Source organism: Rhinolophus hipposideros (genome assembly GCF_964194185.1).
Source record: "Rhinolophus hipposideros genome assembly, chromosome: 25".
Lineage (NCBI taxonomy): Eukaryota > Metazoa > Chordata > Mammalia > Chiroptera > Rhinolophidae > Rhinolophus > Rhinolophus hipposideros.
In genome coordinates, this window is record NC_138071.1 from 9,212,075 (window position 1) to 9,238,631 (window position 26,557).

Genomic DNA, 26,557 nt, shown 5'->3' on the forward strand with positions numbered 1-26,557 from the left:
TTTAGGGAGACACAAACAGTCCAGTCCATAAGAAGCAGGGAACAGGAGAAGATACAGAGAGTCCTCATATGTGATGCTGGTCTCATGTCCTTGGAAGAAAAGGGGAAGGCAAGAGGACTGGACTTACAGCAAAGGTCCAAGAAATGTTCAACCAGGTCGACGGAATCCTTGAGCAATTGTCACCTAGCTAGCACAGTCCCACAAGTCAGAGGAATGGGCCTGCCTTACTACCACTGCTGGGCCCAGTCACTGGCTAGGAGAAGCCCGCAGAAGACATGGCCTCATAATGAGGGTGGAAGAAAAAGCCAGTAGCTGGGCCATCAGTCAATTACGCCCCACAGCAAGAGACCAGAGTGGTGCATTTTCCTGTCATCTCTGCACGTAAATCAAACTTACAATAAGGCACTTACTGTGTAGACTGAAGGGTTTTCATGTCTTAATTTAATGCTTATGACCAGGTAATAGGGTACTATTATTATGTCTACCACAATCAAGGAAACTAAGGCACAAGTAATTGTCCCTAATCAAACAACTAGTAAGTGTCAGAGCTATAATTTGAATCCAGAAGTCATTACCACCTCAAAAATTTGAGTGAAAAGCAGTTGTTGTTTTTCTATTAAAAATTAAGTTAAACACTTTGGAAAGACTTACAAGTTGGTAAATTATTACTGTCACACTTAATACTACGTACTGAAAAAGATTATGAGCAAGAAATCCTGAAAATCTAGGAAGATACTCCAGCCATCATTCAGTGATAGCATGAGCCAGACGTTTGTTCTATGAACAAAAATAAAAATAAAAAATTCACTGCCCTCACGGAGTCTACAAGTAAGGAGGGAGGAGGGGAGAAAGGCAAGGATGGACAATGAGTATGTTATATGGTATATTAGGAGGTGATCAGTGCAATGAGGAAAAACACAACTGGAAAAGAGAGTAGGAAGTTTGTGGATAAGAAGAAAGAAGCAATTTTAAATGGGGAGGTCAGGAAATGCCTCAATGAGGTGAGGGCTGAGCATGGGAAGGAGGGAAGCCTGGAGGAAGAGCATTCAGGGTACAGGAGCAGAGGTGGGAATATGCCAGATGTTCTGCCAACTGCAAGGAGGTGAGTTCCGCTGGAGCAGAGAGCAAGGCGGGGCAGCGGGAGGTGAGGGCTGAGAGGCGAAGGGGGCAAAACACCCACGGCCTGTAGGGCACCAAAGACGGTCACTGGAAGGGATCCACTGCAGGGCCTCAAGAGAAACAATCCCACTTTTTTTAAATAAAGGAATTGCTCTGACTACTTGCAGAGAACAGATTTGAGTTGGAAGGGGGGGTAAGGATGGAAGCAGGAAAACAAATTTAGCAGGCTACTGCAGAGTCCTTCATGCTGATTTTTTTGCAATCCCCACTCCAAAAATCCCCCCCCCAAAATTAAAGAAATCCCACAAAAAATACACAGATAAGTGTATATATTGTGCTAAATTAAAATCTGGAAGGTATGCATACTCTTATATCATTCTATATGACCCATACTAGTTACATCAAATCCTTTCCAGGGAAATCAGGCTGGAGGGGTGGTAGGGAGAGGGAAGAAGAAAATGGGGAAGGCAGGAGAAAACATGGGAGGCGAGGGGAGGAGGAAGGAGGCAGAAGAGGTGAAGGGTCATGTACTGTGTACCTCTATTTCGGGGCTTTGCAAACATCCTCTTATCTGGATCCCAGAGGCTCCTCAGGGCAGGCACCTCAGCTAGAAAACCCCACCCCTTCCTTCTAGTGAGCCTGTGACTATCAGTCTACACAGCGGTGCTCCAGACACTCCTGGGGCACCATCCTTGGAGCTTCCAGATACGAGGGCCTTGGTTTCACCTGCCCTGTCCTCACAGTACGTAATAATTAAAAAGTCAGAGGAGAGGAAGTCTATGCACAAAAATCAACAGAGAGAAACCTAAGGTGTCTGACAAAGACACCAGCCACGTTTGCTACAGAATGTCGCCAAACAAGACACCCCACACTTAGCTGCGCATGTGAAGGGCTGGGAGAGACTTTCACGAGCAGCCGCGGGCCGACACTGAGTAGCGTTGCAGGTCAGCAGTGCTTATCAACACGGATAGGAAATTTAGTTTGCATGTACGAGCAGTAAGTTCTATAGAAAAATACTGAAGGTTATACTGTGTTGTAAAAGCGTTTGGTATAAAGGGAACACTGATTTGACCTTGGGGAAGACAGGTATCCCCAGCGATTAAAAAAAACAACAACAACAACAAAACAAAGAAAAACAGGGCTTCACCACCACAGCTGCTCGTCACCACACTTAGTTTAATTCAAGAAGGAATCTTATCCTTGAAAAATCCTAGCATAAAGGGACATTACTATATTTGCATGAGAACTTAAAAATTTAGGTAATGTTTATTGAGATGTTACGTATGAAATATAACCCATACAAATATAACCCATAAAAGACCTGAATGACTTTTAAAAGCCTTTCTCTCTGGAGAGGAAGTAGTTTGTAGTGGAGTCTGAAAGCTTTGTGATCAAAGCGACTTTGATCCCCATCTGCTGGATGAGGGTGGGAGAGGAACACTGATGGGAAAAGGAGCAGGATCTCAGATAAGAGGGTTGCTCATTTCCTGGAGGGATTTATTTCCTTGGTAGCATTGGAGTATTCCTTAGCAGTACTCTGCCTGGAAGCTAGTTCTACCTGTATCAAAACTGTGGACAGGGAGACAGGAAGGAAATAATCAGTGAGAGTGCAAGTTACTATACACAGTTTATTTAGTCCTAACAATCACTTCAGCAACTATGAAATGGCATATAGAGGGAGGTGTTGGAGAATGTGGTTGTCATATCCTTAATAAACTGCAGACAGGAAATCCCCCCATCATACCCCATTCACACTATAAGCACACCCAAGAGAATTCTGACAGGAATTAAAGAAATAACAGCAAATTGGACCAGAATTATGGGATGTCATGGGGGAGTCTGGTCTTGGGGCTGGATGGTGCAGGGTGTAGTCAAAATACAAAGTGATACGAGAACTAATAAATGGAATTCAGGAAATAACAGATATCATGGAAACAGGAAGGAAAACCTAGAAACAGGAATTTGAAGTCTTCTACACAAAGGTCTCAATATAAGTATGAAGCCAATGCAGGCTGCATCTACATAGATTTTTCAGGCTCTAGCAACTTCTGAAATCTAAGCACATTTTCAATTACATAAAAGTCACTTCCACACACACAGCCAAGATTAAATTTATCATCTATCCCCTTTTTGGCATACTGTCAGTAGCTTACCTCTGATTCCAAATCTCCTCTTCTTTGCTTTCCTCTAGTACAGAGATTGGTAAGAAAAAACTAATATCTCAGTCTTCCTTACAGCTATGGTTTGCCAATAAGATATAGAAATCTGTATTACCCAAGGCAATCTACAGATTCAATGCAGTCCCTACCAAAATTCCAATGGCATCTTTTCACAGAACTAAAACAAATAATTCTAAAATTGATATGGAACCACAGAAGACCCCTAATAGCTGAACCCACCTTGAGAAAGAACAAAGCTGGAAGTATCACACTACCTGATTTCAAACTATACTGCAAAGCATTAGTAAACAAAACAGTATGGCATTTGCATATAAATAGACAAAAATGGAACATAATTGGGGGCCCAGAAATAAATTAGCATATATGTGGATAATTAAGTTATAACAAAGGAACCGAGAACATACAATGAGTAATAGTCTCTTCAATAAATGGTGCTATGAAAACTGGACAGCCACATGCAAAAAAATGAAACTGGATCTCTGTCTTACACAATACACAAAAATTAATTCAAAATGGATTAAACACTTAAATATAACACCTGAAACCATAAAATTTCTAGAAGAAAACATAGATGGTAAACTTAGCGATTTTTTTTTGGGGGGGGATGACTCCAAAGGCAAGGGAAACAAAAGTAAAAATAAATGGAACTACATCAAACTAAAAAGCTTCAGCACAGCAAAGGAAACAAACAATGAAAACGCAACCTATGGGATGAGAAAAGATATTTGAAAATCATGTATCTGATAAGGGGTTAATATCCAAAATATGTAAAGAACTCACACAACTCAAAAATAAAGAAACAAACAACCCAATTTAAAAATGGCCAGAAGATCTGAACAGACCTTTTTCCTAACAAGACATACAGATGGCCAACAGGCACATGAAAAAATCATCAGGAAATTAAAATCAAAACCACACGATATCACCTCATTCTTGTTAGAATGTCTATTAGCAAAAAGTCAACAAATAAGTTTTGTAGAGAATATGGAGAAAAGGGAACTTTTATACACTGTTGGTAAGAATGCAAACTGGTACAGCCACTATGGAAAACAGTATGGAGATTCCTCAAAAAAAAATGAAGAATAGAATTACCATACGACCCAGCAATCCCTCTTCTGGGTATTTATCTGAAGAATACGAAAACACTAATTTGAAAAGATATATGCACCCCTATGATCATTGCAGCATTATTTACAAGATAAGGAAACAACCCAAGTGCCCACTGATGGATGAATGGATAGAGAAGAGGTGGTACATATATACAATGGAATATTACTTGACCATAAGAAAAAAATGAAATTTTGCCATTTGCAACAACATGGATGGACCGTGAGGGTATTATGCTAAGTGAAATAAGTGAGATGGAGAAAGACAAATACTATATGATTTCACTTATATGTGGCGTTAAAACAACAACAAAAATAAATAAATAAATAAAACTACTACAGAGAACAGGTTGGTGGTTACGAGAGGAAAAGAGGGTTGGGGGAGGGCAAAATGGTGAAAGAGATCAGCTACGTGGCAGTGGACAGTAACCAGACTGACAGTCTGAACAAATGCAGTGAACAAATGCAGTGCATACAAATACCAAATCATAACGCTGTACCCTGAAATGCATATAATCTAGGGTACCAATTTTACGTGTGGAAAAACAAAAAGATAGAAAGAAGTCAAGTTGGGGATGGGTGTTGCTTTCCAGAATAAGTCTCTCCATGAGAGAGCTCATGGCTCCTTCTCCTTTTCTCTGCTTGGAATGTAAATCCCTCACCCACAGGGAGCTGCAGCCATGAAGGCAAAAGCCTCCAGGTAGGGATGGAAGAGCAGGAAAAAAGGAGGAGGCTACTCTATGATGGCATCCCTGGGCCACCACCCCAGCTGCTGTGTTCTTGTAAAGTGGGCTAAATAAAGCCCAGTGGTCTGAGTTACTATGAGACTTTCTGCCCAGAACCAATATAATCCTCACTGGACTAACCCCAAATCCTCCTCTTCTCCTGTGTTTCCTATCTTGGTAATGTTATCCCTATCTTAAGAATAATCTCTAAATCCTCCTCATTTACATCAGTATGTGGGACATCTCTTACAATCCTTTTGTTTCTCCATCATTTTATGTATCTTTACACTCACCATCTCCATTCATGCTCTCCTTCCCTAGACTACTGAGATGCCACCAAACTCTTCCCCCTGCCACCAGTCCACCAATCTTCTCAGACACACGAACGTCTACTTAGAGGCTGTACAGACACACCAACATGAATTCTTGGCTCCCAGCTTGGCTCACAAGAGCCTTCACGTTAATAACAGGGTCCAATATTGCTTTAAAAACACACATGAAAAGTGAGCATTTTAGCTAACTTTTTTTTTAAGTAAAAGACACCACTTGGGTTATTCCAATACACAAAGATGTCTAACAAACTTTATGAGCAAAGTAAAAATTACATGTCTTTGTTAACAAATAAAAGAAAATTTACAAAGATATATTTAATATAATATTCAAAGTTGGCAAGGATACAGTGAGTATTCCTACAAACTCTTCATAGGGATATATATATATATGTATATATATATATATATATATACACACACATACATATATATGTATATATATTTGTTCTACAGAAGAATTATTCAACATATATTACAAGTTTCAAAATATGCACGCTCTTTATTTTTTATTCCTAGTCTAGAAATACGGTGAAATCTATCGCTCATCCGCATAAGGTACACTCAGTGGGTCATCAGGACACAAATGTGAAGTCAATTATGATCTGTAAACGTGAACAAAGAGTATATACCATTAAAAAAGTACTAGAAAGAGGGTTTGTTTTAAAATAGGAAGAAATTCAGGATATAATGTTCAGTGTGGGGAAAAGGCAGGATACAAAATTGTTTCTATGACTTGATCAATGGGGCAAACAGGCCTGGAGGACAATTATGAGGAGGAACCTGCTCGGGTGCACTACTGTTACCTCGGGTCAGATCGTTTTCTCTGTATGCTTCTAAACTTCAGAAGCACATATTTCTACATTCAGAAAAAAAAAGAATATGCAATATTTTTCTCAAAAAAAATATGAGATTTATGAGTCATAAAGAAACAAGATAGTAAAAACTAAAACTCTAAGAGAAATGGAGGTTGGACTGTCTCTGAAATGATGGCAGCTTTCCGTAACCAGATTCAACACCGCTTTGGGGAAGGTAATGGAAGCACTGAGTGCAGGGGCCCCAAGGGCAGGCACCTGGCATCCAGATCAATAACCTGCTTAGCAGTTTGACAGACTCTATTAGAGTTTATGAGAGTTCAGATTTCCAATTATAAGGTCCTGATATTTTAAGATTTCCTATTCAAACAGTCTCTCATACAATCCTAACTCCCGTATCAAGCCACTGTGGAAGACCACAAAAATACTCAAGTAACCTTACATAGGGCTTTAACAGGATGGAGTAACGCCTTAGGGGCACATGATTTGTCCTACCATATACCTACATAACCCTGACCTCAATGCAATCTAATAAAACTATTCTAAATAAGAGCTCTTACACCAGAAACAAAGTAGTTCTTATTTTGCAAGAAAAGAAAGATACCTTGGGAAGCACCTTAAGACCCAAGGGTTTGGAGGCAGAGAGATCTGAGTTAGAACTCAAACTCCATCATTTACAAACTCAATGACCTCAGGCAGATTGCTCACATTCTCTGAGCAAATACAGAAATAGAAATAAGAGGAACTCAAACTGCTAAGATTTAAAAATGTCATTTAATCCTACTCCTTTCTTTTAAAAGCCATTATGTGTTTGATCCCTTGCTTTTTAACCTTCAGACTCTGAAGGAAATCTCTGAACCCGGTAAACATTAATATTTCTGGCACATTATGTATAGTTGACATTTTAGACTATACATTTTTGTGATGATATTGAGACCATTCTGCTGTGAGGCCTCCGAACAGCAAGATGTAATTCTGAAATTAATGAAAACACTGGGGGCCCAATGAAGTCCCTGGTGAGGACAAAAAGAAATCCAAGTAAAAGGTGCAGTGTTTGAGCAAATCTGAAGAGAAGCTGTCTTCTTTAATAAGAATGAAAGGGGGCAGACAGGTGGCTCTCAGTTGGTTAGAGCGCGAGCTCTGGGCAACGGGGCTGCTGGTTCGATTCCCACATGGGCCAGCCAGCTGTGCCCTCCAGAACTAGAATGAAGTCAATGAGCGGCCACTCAGCTCCCGGGTTGCTCAGTTGGTTGGAGCGTGGGCTCTCAACCACAAGGTTGCCAGTTGGACTCCTGGACTCCAGCAAGGGATGGTGGGCTGCGCCCCCTTCAATTAACAATGGCAACTGGACCTGGAGCTGAGCTGCGCCCTCCACAACTAAGATTGAAAGGACAACAACTTGAAGTACACACTGTTCCCCAATAAAGTACTGTTCCCCTTACCCAATAAAAATAAAATTTAAAAAAAATAAAAGATGCTTCATAAAAAGTTACGATGTTTTCGTCATACACTTACCCTACTGCGGGAGAACCACAGACACGGAACCCATCACACACTGATGAGCTCAGGGAGCGGGCCCGGAGGAACACACATTATCAAAAGAGTCGCGTAACTTCTGCCAGAGAGTTTCTAACGGAATTCAGGTCCCTTCCTGACCCCAGCACTTAACTCAAAAAGATGTTTTTCAGAATGTACCCCTGATTCCCCCTTCACGACTTCTTTTATCGGTTTGCTCCTAAAATCCCTTAAAATATTTCATTCAATTGGGTTTTGGTTTGTTGAAAGTTTATAGAATTTTACATGAAAGAAAAATATCCCAAAAGACTCCTCTAAAATGTTATCAATGATTGGCTGAACATGGGAGTCATATATACTAATTAAAGAAAGACCTTTTACTTTTTATTCTTAATTAACAGAACTGGTTTGGTCTGGTTTCATGGGACGCAGCAAAAGTTATACTCAGAGACTGAGCTGTCTTTTCCAGCAATTTAGCACAGGTTCTCTGTGGTAATTATAATTTCACAAGCCAATAACATACAGGGTAATCTCCAGTAGAGGAAGGAAAATAACACAGTAACATACGCGTACTCCAAACCAATGACAGATTAATGAGACTATTGTTCCAAGCAAGGGGAGACAACGGAATCAAGTCCAAATTTATGTAAGATGTACCTTTTTAAATGAGGAGGCACTTAGAAGAGTCAGTGTCCAACCAAGTACTGATTTCCAGCTGCCAGCACAAAAGTCAAAGTCCGCTATGGCTACAGCACATTGCTAGGGAGCGCAGACACCAGTTTTGATAGATGGGTGGATATCTTTCACAGGCCATTACAAGGCTTATCACCACTGCCACTCAAAGAGTCGCCTTGACCACAGCAGAAACTAAATGCCTCAAAGACCTCCAGAAAGTTTTTAGGTCGGCAAAGAGTCACCTTGCCCAAACTGAAACTCTTAAATAGTCCTCACACTCTCAGAATTTATAGTGTAAATGTCCCCTTGCCACAGGTGCTTCTCCACAAGTTCTTATTCATAAGGCCCCAGGGAGGCCCCTCCATTGCTGGGCTGCCACTGCTTATCAAAGACAACAGATGTAGAATAATGACATCCTGGCACTACTTATGTCATATTTATATCAAAGCAACTCCCCGTCCACCCCCTTTGTCATAAACAAGTGGATTCAAACAACTTATGTCATAAACAAGTGTATTTAAAATCATATTAAACCTATACCCAACATTGGTTCATGCCTCTAGGCAAAAATATAAGGCTGAATGAATGAGCAAAACTTTCTTTTGAAGTTCCTTTCTCCAGCCAGCTGTTCATATTTCATCATATCAAGGTCATTTCAAAGCCTCTGGGCCTTATTCTATTTTACAGCTCTATGAATATATAAGACAGTCCAAGATAAAACTACCAACTCATATAGAAAATTAAACAGAAGAAAAACAGGGAATATTTTGAATACAGAATAATAGGGAATAATATGAATGCACCATTATAATGTTCTATGATTTGCCTAAGCAAACTTTATATTACTCTGTGCACCTAAAGTAAAGCTAAGAGACAGGCAAAAAGAAAAGATTTATTTATTAACGACAATATAGAGAGTGTGATTAGAAAATTCTTCCAAATGGAACATTCTGAGATTTATAAATGTTCTAATAAAAACAGTAGGATGCTTTCATGGAACTGTGTCACCCTAAAGAAAAACAAACACCACCCTTTACTACCCAGTCTTCCATTGCAAGTTCACAAAAAACAAGAATTTCCAAGAGTTGAAAGACATGCTCCTACAGCCAGATTCAATGTAAACAAATTTCTAGCACAACAAATTCTTTTCAAGCCAAAGGGATTATTTGTAGCATTTTAGAACCCCCTAAAGACACATAAATGCACATAAAAGCATTTGAGAATGGAAAAAAAGTGGGTCATTTAAAAATGAAACCAGACTTCAAATTTTCATTAGCAACACCGGAAGCTAGAAGACCCTGGAATAATGCCTTCAAAGTTCTCAGGGAGAATGATTTCCACCCAGACTTCTACCCCCGTCCAATTCCTCCACCAAAAGCAATGCATGCATTGAGAAGACTTGCATGCATTGAGAAGATTTCTCACACACAGGTACATGTGAAAAGGTTCAAACAAAATGAAGGAACAGGAAAACAGTGTCTCCAATTCAGAAGAACTGAGAGAAGAGCAACTCTCAGCAGGCTATCCAAACACAGGTCCAGACTAAGCAAAGAAGGCAACAAGAGGGACATACCTCGGGGAAAACGGTAATAATGGATTAGTTCTATCCTTTGGAACAGTGATTCTCAAACCTTACCAGACACAACATCCCACGTGCTGGGCATTCCCCCATTGCCCTCCAGATCCCTTTTCTCCTACTGTTTACCCTGCTCTGTGCCTAGAGAGGCCAATAAACCACAATAGCCAAGAGTTTCTGCTCTTCAGCCTCTCTTTGGATTTCCCATTTGGGGAAGTATCAGCATGAAATCAGAGCACGGGAAAGACAATGAAGACAGATTTATTCCCCAAGCTCCCTCCCCACCATGCAGTTTGTCAGTGATTCGATTCTTCACCTGGGGACCTCAGCCTCCCAAACAGCCTTTCTCCCACAGCTTTAGTTCCCGCCCAGCTCAGGACAGAGTTCGCTCCTTTTGCCCATGGAGGCCTAAGGATAGTAAGCGATTCCATCTGCAGCTGACTAGTAAATGTTTCACCATCCCTCACTGGTTCCCATAAACCTGCTTGCCACTTTGTAATTTGTGAATTGCCCCTTGGAGTGTGACAGCTATTTTCCACTGGGCCCTAACTGATAAGTCCTCCTTTAATTTTAAGAGAAAACAGAAAAATAATAACCTTTTTGCTATGCAGAAATGAAATTTATAGCTAGAGTATATAATCTGCACAGATGTCTTCAAAAGTATAAATAAATATATGACCCTAACTGGATTAGAAATAAAGTAAAGTGAAATAACACGTATCTTAGTATGTCAATGCTCAGGTGTAGCTGGTCTAGAAGATAAAATACATACACCTACTTACATAATGGAGTCTGAATTTAAGGGATGTTCGGCATGAACACTGTCAACACCATTCATTATTTTTGACATTTTGAAATAAGGACTAAATAGTTTTTGTATATATCCATAAAATCAAGGACAATGACACAACTGAAAACGAAGGCTGACACAAGGATCCTATATTGGTAACACGAATATCATAAGCATCATCACTGTTGGTGACATTATTTTCAAAATGGTAAGCAATTCTCAGGAATGTACCTAACAAAATAAAGTTCGATATCCCTTCAATTGACCTATGGGTTGTATTTCTGGGGAAAAAATCACTACATATTAAACCCATGTGACTCAAAAAATTATAAATCAGCTTTACCTACATAAATGTTTAATAGGGCATTCAAATGCCATGTTGAATGAAGGACAATGCATCATGCAATTCATGATTTCTAGAATCCCTGGACCTCTACTAAATATTGGTAGCAGCTCCCCAATCACTGAGAAAACCAAAAACATCCCACAGTTTTTTAAATGTCTGCTAGGGGGTATTACTGTCCCCACTGAGAACCACTAGTTTATAATTTGGAACAACTTAAGGAGGCAATGAAGGGAGAGAAATGGGTAGAGAAGAAAAAACAAGTAAAGACTCCAAGGAAAAAATATAAACTTTTATAAGAAATGCAATCAAGCACACTATGTGGTTTCGCAGTGAAAAATAGTCTTGATAATGTAAACTGCATTAATTAGTTTTCAATTTCTAGAATCAACTACTCAACAAAATACAGAGATCTTAATGATTCTTACAAAACATAAATTAGCAACCTTAGGAAGATATTTTCCTCACAGAAAAAAGTCTGGATGCAGGTGCTGTTAGCAATGGTTTCAGAATCAAGTGTGTCTGACCCAGCCAACACCTCTGAAATTCCCTTCAGTATTTCCCTCATAGTCACAAGATGACTTGATGTCTCCTGTCTCATATACATCTCATATCACCTGGCCACCCTTAGCTGCAAGGGAAGCTAGATCTGGAAAGAAGCTAGGTTCAAGAAAGAAGAAGCGGAAATGAATATCAAGTAATTAACACTAACCACAGGAAGAGTATGAGGTCTATAGTTAAAGGACTGAGAAATAAAGGAGTGAGTATATTACTTAAAATACAAAGATAATTGTTGATAGGATATGGATATAACAGACCTATTATAAGTAAAATAAAATCAATTAACTTAAAGTTAGCATAAACATGACAGAAGTTCATTTTTCTCACTTAAAAATCTGAGCTGATGTGGCAGCCCATCTCTGCAGAGCTATCAGGGCCCCCATCTCCTTCAAGCATGCTGCTGTGCTGTCTTCAACAGTAGCAACCATTCTTCGTCTGAATGGCTACTCTACTGCCACGCTGGCATTGATATTCCAGCCAGTGGGAAGGGGAAAAAGACCAGGGAGGACCTTTTCAAGGAACAGCCCATCGGGTTTGCACACATCACTTCCATTCATACCCGAGGAGTCTGAATTCAACATAAAAAATACAATTTAGAAATACCAACATATGGAAAAAGTGGGTTAAAAATTAAACCTAAAATGAGTTGCTGGGGCAGCCATATTGCTAAATCCAATTAACATTTTCAATCCCCATCTTACTTGACCTCTCACTAGCACTTGACATTGTTTTCTATTACCTTTTTTTAAAGCTCTTCCCTTAGTTTTTGTGACATAGACCAGCTTTCTTACACACCTGGCTGTTCCTTCTCTATTTTCTTTGCCATCTCCATCTTCTCTTCTGTCTTTTAAATCCTGAAGTTCTTTGAGATCAAGTCGTTAAAAACCTTCTCTTTGCTGGTTTCTGTTTCCTCTAGTCACATCATTCAATCCCATGGCCTCAATTACAATCCTCATGACAATTCCCAAGTGTACTTGTTGTACCCAAATCTCTTTTCTGAGCTCCAAACAAAAAAAGAAAAAAATGTCCTTTGGATCTCTACTTATTTAAAGGACTACAAATTCAGTATCTCACGTATTAGGTTTCAGGTTATTATGGCAAGATCTATGTTGGATTAAATAATCTATCCCCGTATCACTTATCTCTGAAATATTTGTAAAGGAATAAAAGGGAAGGGAAAAGGAAGTCCAAAGCCTAGGATTCTAGGATGTGGTGATCAAACTCTATGGAAATTCTTACGGGATTGTATACTTGAATCATATAACTTCAACTTTTCATAAGTATTCTGTTACTTTGTCCTCCCCTCCTTCTGTCATTTTACGGGTGTACTGTTCTAACATGTAAAAGCGAAATGGCCCTAGTTGAAGCAGAGAAGAGAGAAGAAGAAATGTGCTTTATCTTATTCTCCCTCCTTTACCATTGTTTGAGAATATATACAATCCCCTGTTTACAAAAATTCCACAGTTTCACAAATGTAGGCTAGAGTTATCTTGTCATAGATCAGAATGGTTCCTGATGATATTCAGCACTTTGTAAGCCCTTTTGGCTAAAGCAATATTTTGAGTTTTACATGTTTTTCTAGAGAACGAAGTTAAATTAAAATAAGATCCTCATCTCTTTAAATAAGATTTGGAATACATTTCCCTAAGTTTGTTAAAATAATAAGAATACAGCTCTCATGGCAGAATTTAATTTTTCCCACCTTCCAATAAAAAGTATTCATGCAGATCCATAAAAATATTTTAAAGGTAACAATACAACAGATAAATATAACGAAAAACCCACTTTCCAGAGAAACGTTCACTAAGTTCTTAATCCATGAAGAAAATTGTAGACATGGCCTCTTCAAACTGTGCTCTGACCAGTGAATCAAAACAGTAAGCACAGGGGTGAGGAAGCCAAGGAAAACTTTTATCATGTCCTTCTACCTGTCCCAGGCTCCAGGATGAAGAGGGGCTGAAATGCCATGTAGCAAAGACATAACAAAAAGCTAAGGAAACAAACACTGAACAAAAAGAAAACAATGAGATTAAACATCATATGCATGATGACTAATACAATAATTCAAACCCTTATAAAAGACTAGGCAAAAATTGTTGATTAATTTTCCTCAATAGAAAACAGCCCCAAAATGTGTTTATATACATACATACATACACAGATGTATGTGTACATAGATGTTTATTTAGAGGAGTTTAGAGGCATTAAATTTTTAAATTACTCTTCTGATTAACTATGAAATACTGGTTCAAGGGAAAAATGAAATCTGACATAACAGTTTTGCAAAAAATAAAAATCAATTTCATAAGGTAACATACAGACGGTATCTAGAGGCAAAATCATAGCTTTGTACACTTTCATTTTTTTATTACAAAGCAGAAAAATCATCCTAGTTAAGAAGCCAGATGAAAGAGACTACTTCCTTATGCCTTGCCTACCCAGGATCACTTAAAAAAAAAAAAAAACAAAGAAAAAAACCTTACAGGAAACGAAGAAAAACTATTGATTTATGAAACAATTTGTAGTTAACAGCTTTATTTGTAAAAACAAGAGTATCTAGGAAATCTAGTGAATATTTTAAAGGGAGGATAAAATCTGAAATAAGACCTAAAACAAACATAAAGGATAGTTAAGACACATGAGAAAAATGTCCAAACTCTACATTTATACCTGAAAATCTAGAAATGGCGAATTTTCTGAATTATATAATTTTTTGAATCTAGCATAAAGTGAAAATCTAATCGACTAAAGAAAGGAAAAAACCTAAAACAGGTTCTGAATGTAAATTTCATGAGCGAAATCTTTCAAAACTCCAAGTCAGCTATTTTACATACTTTAAAAAATAACTATTCTAGAGCACGAATAAAGTTAAAATGTTTCTTACTTAACACTACTACTTAAAATCCAACCCATGAGCAGATAGCCCCTAAATGATAAGCCTTCCTCTCATGAATACAAGCACAAAAATAAAAAATTAAAAGTGTAGGGAATTCAAAATCAAAGGTGTATAAAAAACAACCACAATCAGTGAAGAATCACTCTAGAGATGCAAATATGGTTTATTAGGAAACCTAGTAATCTGTCAGCGCAGTCAAATAAAACTAGGTAATCATGGAATTTCATAACATTCGAACATTCCTGATATTTTTTATCCTCTCGATGTAATAAAAACAGAATTATCTAAACAATAAAGAACATCTGTTCTAAAATACTAACCAACAATATTCACGAGTAGAATACCAAAAGCATCCCCAGTCAAGCCTGGAGCAAGGCAAAGGTATTGCAGGCACAGACACTGTTCTGGACATTCTTCCAAGTCCGTTCATGTGTGAAACAGAAGAGGTGCAGTTACAGGACAGTATCAGACAGAAATCATCACTATCAGCAGATGATTCCACCACCGACCTAGAAAATCTAGAAGAATCAGGTGCTAATTACTAAAACAATCAGTGTACAGTAATATGACCAGTTAGAACATAAATGAGTTTTGCATTTGTCATGAGGAGACAATAGAAAAAGTCACAATAACAAAAATTATGAAATGCTTAAAATAACCCTGATTATAAATGCAAGTAGTCTATACAATGAAAACTACAAACATCACAAAGACATAAGAGACTTAACTCCATGAAGAGATATGCTATGTTCCTAGAAGGCTGAATAGAGTGAAAAAGAATCATTTCCCAAAGAGTCTTAATTGACAAAAAAAAATATATGACCATCCACTTTGGGCACACACTAAGTACTTTACATGCACCATCTCATTTAATCTAGAATTCTATGCGGTCATTGTCTCCATTACAAATGAAAAAGCCTGATCCCAGAGATGTGAATCCGTCGCTCATAAAATGAATGAAAACTAGAAAAGAATGTAGTCCAGGCCCTCTGAAGCCAAAGAGTGATTTCCTAGCCGGTATGTTATATTGGTGCGATATTTTTTTTAATGGGAGAAGAGAGAAGAGAATGATTAAAGGAATCCTTGACACAAAACTGGGGACTAACCCTATCACATGTTAAAATATATGATAAAATCAAAATTAGATGGTAATAGCAACAGAAAAAGAACTAGATTAGTGAACTAGAAAAGGTAACGCAGAAACATATACAAAGAGAAATACATATACACATAACATATGTTATTGAACATTAGCCCATGAGAAGATTTCTGCTTTTTCTCTTCTCTACTATATTCCCAAAATATTGCACAGGGTTCAACTCACATAATAGGGGCTCAAATATTGGACCAGTGAACTATTAAAGAAAAGAATATGAATAATTTAGCCTTGCAGCTTAGTAATGAAAGTACAGCTTAATCAAAAATTAGATGGCAAGAATTGCTTGGCTATTTGGAAGATAAAAGTAAAGTCAACTCCTGTTTCAAAATTTAATTCCAGGTGGGAAATTAATTGCCAAAGAACATAAATGAGAACTAAGTTTTTAAGATCAAAATCTACCTAAAAACAAAATGAAAGGCAGTCTATAGAAACACCCTCCACGAAGGAATCCTATCCTCACCATATCGATAAAGGGTCGCATTGACAAGTAAACCCAAAATCTCAATGGGAAAATGGGAAAAGGATATTAGATCATACACGTATACACATTCATCCTTGCACGCAATCAGAAAGGAGCAAATTAAATATCATTTTAGCTTTCAGATTGACAAAGACAGCTTTAAACTGTTCATACCCTCTGCCCCAGTAACATCTGCACTGTAAAAATTCATCACTAAATTGGTTATAAAAATATTCAAACCATAAAGTGTACAAAGTGATACAATCAAGTTTCGAGAAGCAAAGCACAGCATGAGTCATGCTCTACAAACTCCAAGGCTCCCAACTGTAAACCAACAACTTAACCTATTCACACAGTTCGAGGAAAATGGAGGCTTTCCTTCCTGTTCACCTGTTAGAATTTTGGAAACAGCAGAAAAATGTCAAAACACTATTACGTGTAGATACACTCTTAGAAGTGCTTGTTTAAATTGTTTTAATTGCTTCACTTAAGACAATTACTTGAGAATACCTGGTAAGTTTACTTTTTGAAAAACCTACAAGCATTACTACTGTATACACAGAAAACATTCTGCCCCCTAATGGGCTTGGAAGACCTCTGTGAAATTTACGTTTCAGTTGGGCATTACTTAGAGTCAACTCCAACTTAGAGATTGCACTATGTCCTCCCTCCCAGTTCACGCTGGAATGCAAAGCAAAACTCAGGTTTACTCAGGCATCCTGTATTTTCTGCTGCTAATGTAGTTTTATGAATCACACAATTGCTAATGTAATTTCATTGCTGCCAGCATGTCACCTAATTAAAGACCTTTTAAAAGCCTAAATATGCTCTGGCCTCTCATTGTATTGATTCCATGAGGACTATTTTTTTAATTATTATTTATTTTTACTTTTCAATTACAGTTGACACTCATTACATTAGTTTCAGGTGTACAACTTAGTAGTTAGACATTTATGTAACTCATGAACTGATTTCCCCTCATAAGTCTATACTCACCTGGCACCATACATAGCTACTACCATATAATTGACTATATGCCCTGTACTGTACTTTACATCCCATGACTCTTTGTAACTACCAGTTTGTACTTCTTAATCCCCTCCTCTTTATCACCCATCCTCCCAATCTCCGCTCCCATCTGGCAACCATCAAAATGTTTTCTGTTTCTAGGAGTTTGTTTCGTGTTTTCTTTTTGTTTGTTTTTTAGATTTCACATATAAGTGAAATATACGGTACTTGTCTTTCTCTGACTTATTTCACTTCATACAATACCTTCTAGGTCCATTCATGTTGTCGCAAATGGTTAAGATTTCATTCTTTTTTATAGCTGAGTAAAATTCAATTGTATGTGTGTACCACATCTTCTTTATCTAATCATCGATCGATGGACACTTTGGTTGCTTTCATATCTTGGCTATTATAAATAATGCCACAATGAACATAGGATTGCATGTATCTTTTTGAATCAGTGTTTTGGGTTTCTTCTGATAAATACCGAGAAGTGGAACTGCTAGGTCATAAGGTAGTTCTATATAATTTTTTTGAGGAACCTCCATACTGTTTTCCATAAGGAGCTGCACTAATTTGCAATTCCACCAACAGAGTACAAGGGTTCCCTTTTCTCTACATCCTCACCAATACTTGTTTGTTGATTCATTAATGATAGCCATCCTGACAGGTATGAGGTGATGTCTCATTGTGGTTTTCATATGCATTTCTTTGACGATTAGTGATATTGAGCATCTTTTTGTGTCTACTGGCCATCTGTATGTTCTCCTTCGAGAAATGTCTATTCGGGTCCTCCGCCCATTTTTTAATTGGATTTTTGGGGGGTGTTAAGTTGTATGAGTTCTTTATTATTTTATGGATATTAACCCCTTATAGGATGTATCATTGGCGAATATCTTCTCCCATTTGGTATGCTGTCTTTCCATTTTGTTGGTTTCCTTTGCTTTGCAAAATCTTTTTAGTTTGATGTATGTAGTCCTTTTAGTTTCATTTCTCTTGCTGAGATACATCTGAAAAATATTTACAACAGTGTCAAAGTTTACTGCCTCTGTTTTCTTTTAGTTTGATGGTTTCTAGTCTTATATTTGTCTTCAATCCATTCTGAGTTTATTCTTGTATATGGTGTAAGAGCTCTAATTTCTTATTGCATGTAGTTTTCCCAACACCATTAATTGAAGAGACTGCTTTTAGCCCATTGTAAAATCTTGCTCCTTTATCATAGATTAATTGACCACATAGGCATGGGTTTATTTCTGGGCTCTCTTTTGTTCCACTGATCCATGTGTCTGTTTTTATGGCAGTACCATGCTGTTTTGATTACCATAGTCTTGTAGTATAGTTTGATATCAGGCAGCGTGATACCTCCAACTTTGTTTTTCTTTCTCAAGATTGCTGTGGTTATTCAGCGTCTTTTGTGGTTCCTAGAATATTATTTAGATGTATTTTTTTGTTCCTTACTTAGAGCATCCCTATCGCCTTTTCTTTAATATGGAATATTGGTTTAATTCCTCAGTAATCTCAATCATTATTGCAAATACTTTCACCTAGCAGGTGTAAATAAGCTATTTCCCTGTAGCTTCCCTCCAGAAAACTGGCTCTCAACCTTGGTTGTACATTAGAAACACCTGGGAAGCTTTAAGACTACCCAGAGATTGATTTAATTAGTCCGAGGTATAACATGGATAATAGGATTTTGAAAAAGTTCCCCAAGGTGATTCTAATATGCAGTTGAGAATACGAGAATCACCAGCATTCTTGTTTTTTTAAGAAATAATCTCAAAATCTTTAGGTGACTTAAACACAAGGATCATAAAATAAAATGTTACAGATTTGGGACAGTTTCATAATTTGATTCTTGAATATTCTTAAGACTCTATGGAAGGTGTCATCTGTTCCAATGATACATCCACTATTTACCATCATTAGTTCTTTTCTAGCCTAAAAAGTGAAATAACAGTAACACATGACTATGCAGCCCACCTCTTCCTTCGCAAAGAAAAGGTCTAATTTAAAATGCATATAAAGTAACACAGTAACTCAAAAGAAGCCTGCCTCACTAGCAAATAATGGGTAGGATTTTCCATTCAGAAGGCCTGTTTCATAAGCTGACAATGGGCTTTCTTTTGTTTTGGAGGTCTTCAATGGTCTCACAAACTGTGCTGGTTTTTGTGAGTGTACAAATGAAGGGGGCTGTTTCCATGAACAGAAAAAAAAATTCAGAGGAAAACCACACAATTACAATATTTTGTTTCACTTTATAAGCTGTCGTATATTAAAATTACAGCTGATTTTTGAAAGAAAGCAGCCAATGCCAATATCACTTAATCCGTTTCAGTTCTCATTAGCACAACTCATTCCACCAAATTAAGTGCTGTGGTCTCCACATAGCCTGTGGAGGATTAGATGAATCAATTGAAGCAACAAACATTTTTCTGAGCTCCTGTTTAACTCCAGTCTGAGATTTTATTTTTATGTGTGTTTCCAGCTCACTCCCCACAGGACATGTGTATTCCCTATTGTTAAAAGAAGCAAGCAAACTGAAAATGGAACTATAATACCTTATGACTCAGCAATTCCACTGTTAGGTATCCATTCAGAGAAATCCAAAATGCTAATTCGAACAAATACATGCACCCCTATGTTTACTGCAACTCAATTCACAATAGCCAAGGCACGGAAACAACCAAAATGCCCATCAGTAGACGACTGGATTAAGAAACTGTGGTACTTTTATACAATGGAGTATTATTCAGCCACAAAGAAGAATGAAATCTTACCATTTGCAATGATATGGATGGCTGGCCCTAGAGAATATTATGCTAAGTGAAATAACTCAGACAGAGAAAGACATACTGTATGATCTCACTTATATGTGGAATCTAAAGAATAGAATAAATGAGCAAAAATAATCAGAAACATCTCAGAAATATAGAGAAAAAACTGAGGGTTGCTAGATGGGAGGGGGGTGGGGATGAAGGAGAAGGTGAGGGGATTAGAAAGCACAAATTGGTAACAACAAGATTGCCATGGGGATACAGTTTGGGGAATATCACCAATAATGTAAAGATTTTGTACGGTATCAAATGGGTACTTGTCTTATTAGGGAGACCACTTCATGGGCAGTGTAGATGCTTGACTACTGCAGTGTACACCTGAAACTGAAGCAGAAAAATACTGAATGTCAACTATAATTTAATATAGTATATATACAGTCCCAGGATGTGGAGTACAGCATGGGGAATAGTGGAGTTGTAACAGCCATATGTGATGTCAGAGGGCTAGTAGATCGGGAGACGGGGTTTTCACTTTGTGAGGGGTGTAAATATCTATTACACTGGTTTGTACACCTGAAACAAAACCAAACCAAAAGCAAACAACACAACCCGTCCCCTTCCGTATCTGCACCATACCATACCAAAGTGAAGAGGATCAAAGGCCGGCTTTTTTGACTTTTAGCAGATGTGTTGGAAGCCAGCAAGCAAAGCATACTGTGGGGCTCCTACACCGCATCTTCCTTGGGTTTGGCAGTGGGAAAGTGCCACTCTGCAGTCATTAGTTGTACACCAAAGGGTACTAGCATTTTCACAGCTGCCTACAGAGGGTGCGGTGAGTCCAGGGGGGTCTCAACACGTTTCGGAACATTTGTTTCCACAGTAAAGCAGAAGAATTCTTGTGCCTTTGTATTATCTTTCCTCCATCCTATACCTAACTAATTCTTTCGAACGGACTCAGTCTGACACTTCGATGAATCCAGACCTTTACCAAGTTCTCGTACACCGTGCACTGTGCTGAGAACATATCAGGGCACATTTGTAGCTCAGGCCCCAAAGATGGGGCACAGAAGCACTAAGGCACAATGGTCTCCAGCAAAAGTGATTCTTAGACTTTGTACATCGGTAACTAATTTTTTAACAAAATTGGCTCTCTCCCTGAGCGTGGGGATCACCTAAGCAGTCAGAAAATTATACATATATCACACATACAGAGAAAATTACCATTTCCAAAGATGGGTAAAAGTGGCCACTCATTGTAGTATAACATTCAGATGTGACAGTCGTAGGCAAGAACTGCTTATTTTACCCAATACGATTTCCCCTCAATGCTCTCCTCCTGACCAGTTTTGCCTAAGAAGTTTACTTCCCCACCATCTGCAATTTCACAGTATTATTTGTATACATTATTCAAACTTAGAATGGGGAAAATTATGCAACGTGATGGGATTATATAAAAATGTTTAATAAGGCACAATTTAGGGTGATTACAGTGGCAGTACACATAGAAACAAAAAAAACGGATATATGAATCATGGAAAGTTATTAGGTACCATTTTAATATTTTTAATTCCTTCATTAATCCTAGTTTAAAAAATTAATAGTTGGCTCCTTCTCAACATCTGACTTTAACAAAAACAAAAATAATGAGTAGAGCCACAATAATGGTTAGAGCAGCCACTAACTAGAAACCTCCGGGCTAACCAAAACTACCAGCACCTTAAGTTATGCGCACCCGAAAGTCAGAAATTGAGACTTGCAGTCTGAATCTGCATCTACGTGAGTGAATGTACTTAACATCTTCTGCGGTGGTCATTATGTTTGTCACATTCTCCCTTCCTTCTAACTGCCATAGATCCCTTTTATACTTTTTCTTCCAGGGTTTCAATATTTTCCAAAGGTTCGGCCAACCAATCGCCTTTACTAATAACTGATTTGCTTTATCTATGTCATTGTTTTCTTGTTTCAGCACTGATCCCACCTTTAACCAATGATGCAGAATCATCCGAGTTCATCCTTACTGCCGTTAGCACCGTGATGGTGCCCAAAGGTAATCGAGGTGTAAATAAGCATCAGAGCCTTACGCACTACTCACAGCTTAGGTTAGGTTGCCACTGTGAATCCCTGGTATGTATGCTTAGGTAATATGACCACCTAGTGGTATAGAGCTCTGTGACTGTCAGGACCACGTTCCCCAAGTTTTCTGTAAAGGCAGTAGTCAGAAAGCCTAACTGACTGTTAGGCTGGTATAACTAACTGGTATAAACTGACTGTTATTCCTCTTGTTACTGGATTGTGGTGGTAATCTTCCTTGGCTCTGTCTTCTCAAGGGAAAAAATTTAGTTGAGATAGTGTATTTTTGTGCAGGTACAGGGTAGTAAGAAGTTATTAGCAAACGCAGATACACTCCAAGATGTGGAGTGGACCAATCCCAAGAGGGGGACAGGCCTCTCTTTACAATGTATGAGGGCTTTAATTTCTATGGGTAGAATTGCCTGCCCCTCTCCCTTCTCTTTATCTCTCTCCTGCTGAGGTGCCCAGTCCTCCCTTTTGGTTCTCAAGGCAGTTTCTGTTAATTTTCTTTAGGATTTGTTTGAGACACTCACTAAAATGGTCCTGATAAGTGCGATGTCTTCCTTCTTTCTCTAGCTTCTAACAACACATCCCTTTGATTCAGGGACTGTGTCAGTCTGGAATCCTGCTGGGTTAGTGAGGCATTGGTGCCCAAAGTGAGGGCAGCTGTAAGGCATCTGGACCCAAGCAGGAGCTGCAGCAAGGGGCTTTCTAACCAGAGCTAGATCTCTCCTCCTGCTTATTTTTCTCTCTCTACCTGTCTTATCATTCTGAGTTGAAATTATCCAGCTAAAATCAAAGACACGTTTCAGTCAACTGTGAGTTTAATGCTATTAAGCTTGCACAAGTAACGCATGGATACAACCCCCTTACTAGCTTTGTGGACCATTTTAGCTAAGCGATAAAAATACTGCAGCTCCTCACAGAAGCTCACCAATCCTAACAGTAAGAGAGCTTTCACTCGCATCGTATGGTTCTTACCACTCTGTGATTTTCTTCACTTCTAAAATAAAGACCTCAATTTCTGAGTTTCTAAATTCTCAAAGTTATGAGAAGTGAACAAGCAGCAATGTGCATTGCAATTACAACAGTTTAAACTATTAACATCCTTTTATTAGACGTCTGACTACCTGAAGACACAGAATAAAAATATACAATGGATTGTGATTTTGCAATTATCTTGTTATTTCTTTTATATAACCCAACTGTATCATTGCAGACAAAGTTTTGGGCATCAGTTATTGGCTTATGCATCAAATTCACAAGAATATAGTTAAACTCCCCTTTCACTTTGTCCTAGGAGGAAACATTACTGCCAAGAATTGCACCAGCTCCCCTTAGCAAGCAGCACGTTAAAAAAAAAAAAAGTGGGGGGCCTTTTGAATAAGTTTGAATAAGGGAAATATTTAGGTTGTTCTGGGCCCCCCTTTAATAAAAAATAAAAATTCACAAAAGTTAATCTGAAAGCACTCAATGCTCTCAACATTTAGAAAACAGAAATTTCCAAGTATTCTAAATATTTTTGCACAGAACATATACACTGTTTTGTTTTGTAGTTTGAAATTATTTTTGGTAATGCCTGCATTCAGGTCATAACAATAGTCTCAGTAGTATTGTGAATATACCTGCTTGCCAATTCAGTTTCTGGAGGAACATTCTACAGAATGTTTTATTGCACTGTGCCTTATTGGGCTTCACAGATGCCGCAGGTATTTTTGTTTTGTTTTTACAAATTGAAGGCAAGACCCTCTACCAGTGAAAAGATTATGACCAGTTTTTACTGCCCTGGTCTGGAACCAAACCTGCAGTATCTCTGAGGTATGCCTGTATATATAAACAGGAGGAGTCAGAAGGATCTGCACAATTTGAACAACAACAAAAAAATGCAACAAGTATGGACAGTATAAAGCAGCTATCAGTGACTTTTTGTAAAAGCATCTTCAAGGATAATTTTCCAAACAGGAACGGCATCTTAATTTAGCCATACATTGTTTTTAAGACTTTCATGCACTAAAAATAATTTTAAATGCAATGAGTGAAAAAAATTGGAGACTGGATATTCATAAACTTTATATGAGCACATACCACAACATATACGTCAAAAGTTACACTTAAGAATAACTACTGAAATTCAGTCACTTGACTAACAAACTTGAGAAGAGATAATGGGTAACCCCAATGCAACTCAATGACAGCTACAAATTAGAAAGTATGGTACTCACTTTCTGGACAGAAGGCTCAAAAAATTCCACAGAGCACTCAAAACTGACCTGGGAAATGTCTTCAATCATGCCAGTTGGTTTGGGATTAGGAAATACTACTCTGACATATTTCTCTCCTCCAAAACAAGGGATCTGCCGAGAGGATCCCAATGTCTTTTCAGCAACTGAATTACCTAGAGAGGGTCAGGTACTTGAAGGATCTGTGTAATCAGCCACCAGCTGTCAAGAACCATCCTCTAAGCATGCCAGAAAATGATTCCAAATAGCTACTTAGCTTAGGCCTGTTGTAAGAGGATGGGTACATGGGGGTAAGAGGGTGGTGGGAAGCCTGATTTACTCTTAACTGTAGAGTTTCAAAATTCAATTTAAAAGCGCTCCAAATTTCTAAGAGACGCCTCACACATTTAATACTTCAGAAAACTAATAAATACCTGTGCATCTAGGTACGCCTTGGGCAATCTACAATCTCTCTGGGTCTCCACATCTTGTCCCAAATTTAGGGACTGTTGCAGATTTCTACTGAACCTTCCAGGTTCAGCATTCTATTAGAGAGATTTCCGAGACGGTTTCTGTTGAAAACACCCAGTTAGGGCAATCTGAATCATTAGTTTTGTCTGCTACAGAACATTAGACCCCTGGGGTCTTGTTTTTAAAACTAAAGTTGGAGACATCTCGCCTGAAACAAACTCCTTACCTCCTCAGGAGGAAAGGAGAAAGGGAAAGCATTTTACTTATAAAGTGGTTATGTACCAAGCTTTTATTTGTGATCAATAATGCGTTTCATGGGGCCTGCCCGGACCAGGTATTACTAACTCACAGCATCTGTACAGAGCTGCATACCTTCCGCGGTGTTTAGATTTGATGTCCTAGTTATAAAGCAGTATAGGAAACTTGTAAGTCTTACTTGTTTATTCACCAAGGAACATTTCTGCCCCTTCGCTCTAGTGCAGACGTCCCTCTAGCCAACAGAAGTATCCCGCCCCACCTGCTTCGCCCAGCTACACACGCATTCAGAGCCCAGGCAAAGCCCAGCTCCACCTGCGCTGGGTGGAGAGGAAGCGCCACTGCCGTTAGAAATCAAAGTTGATGGGAGTTGCGTTCTAACCCGGCCAGAACCGAGCCCCCCGGGTGCCCCTCCGCAGAGCCAGAGCTGCCAGGTCGGCCTCCGTCTCACGGATGCCAGTCTGACAGCTTCTGCCAAGCCGTGGGGCAAAGACGCGTCGGCTGCAACCCGATACCCACGGGCTAAGGAACCGTCCTGCCCCCCGCCCCAAAGGTTCCCCTGTCCTGAAATACTAACAAAAACACAGCGTCCTGCATTGAGCCGCACAGTGGGCAGGTAGGTGTCCCGGACATCAGCCAGGAGCAAACCCCGGGGAGGAATAAGTGGCGGCAGGAGGCGCCCGGTCTTGGCGCTCAACTCACCTTCTGCTGCCTCCGGGCCATGTCCGTGGGCTGCTTGGCGTTGAAGGGGTACGCGATGCATCTCACCACGAAGACATAGAGCTGCAGGCGGATCCTCCGCTCCTGCTCCTCGTCCAGCTGCCGTTCGGGCTCGTCTCGACCCTCACTGTGCACCGAGGGGCTCGGGCTCCCGGGTCTGGCCGCGCCGCCGCCGCCCGCGCGCCCCGGCGCTTCCCGCCGCCCTTCCCGAGCCGGGGCCGGTGGCGCTCGCTGCGAGCCGCCGGCCGCCACCAGCACATCGCGGCTCTCCTCTTCCAGCCCCTCGTCCGACTCCTCTTCGCTGGAGGATGGGTCCAGCATGGTGCTCGGACCGCCCGGCAGACCGGCCAGCGGCCCCCAGGCGCCTCACCACCGGCGGCTGCGCCCGTGGGTCTAAGGCAGAACGAAAGGGAAACTGGCCAGGGCTTTCCGGACACGTCGAGTTAGATCCAGGAGTGTTTCCTACCACCAGGGCGAAATGGGCGGGCAGGAGCCGGAAGGTGGACCCGGAGAGACAGAGCCGCCGGGATGAAATAGGCGGAGTTAGCGCTGGGGGTGAGCCCGGGCGCCGGCTGAATTCATCGGGCCCGCCTAGGGCGCGCTAACCCCGTGGTCCTGCACGCGCGAGGGCGGGGCCCAGCAGCTCGAGCGCCCGGGCGCAGGTGGGGGACCTGTGGCGCCTACAACAAGCAACACGTGGAACGGAATGTTGAGGAGCGGGCGCGGGGCCGCGGAGTGCGCGTGCGCGCGCCGCCGCCACTGCCCGTCCAGGTGTCTGGGTGCCTGGGTGC

The 26,557-nt window shown here is 39.7% G+C and overlaps 1 protein-coding gene across 8 annotated transcripts in view; it reads right to left on the reverse strand.

Moving 5' to 3' along the window:
• Positions 1–26,221, reverse strand: part of CADPS2 (calcium dependent secretion activator 2) — a 491,293-nt gene extending 465,072 nt beyond the window's left edge. For all 8 annotated transcript variants that reach the window (XR_013992602.1, XR_013992603.1, XM_081038675.1 and 5 more), the window contains exon 1: positions 25,749–26,221. Coding sequence is in view for 6 of the 8 variants with exons in the window: in XM_081038675.1 (XP_080894801.1) it covers positions 25,749–26,087 (339 nt within the window). In the remaining 2 variants the exon portion in view is untranslated. The remainder of the gene's footprint in view (positions 1–25,748) is intronic.
• Between the last annotated feature and the right edge of the window lie 336 nt (positions 26,222–26,557).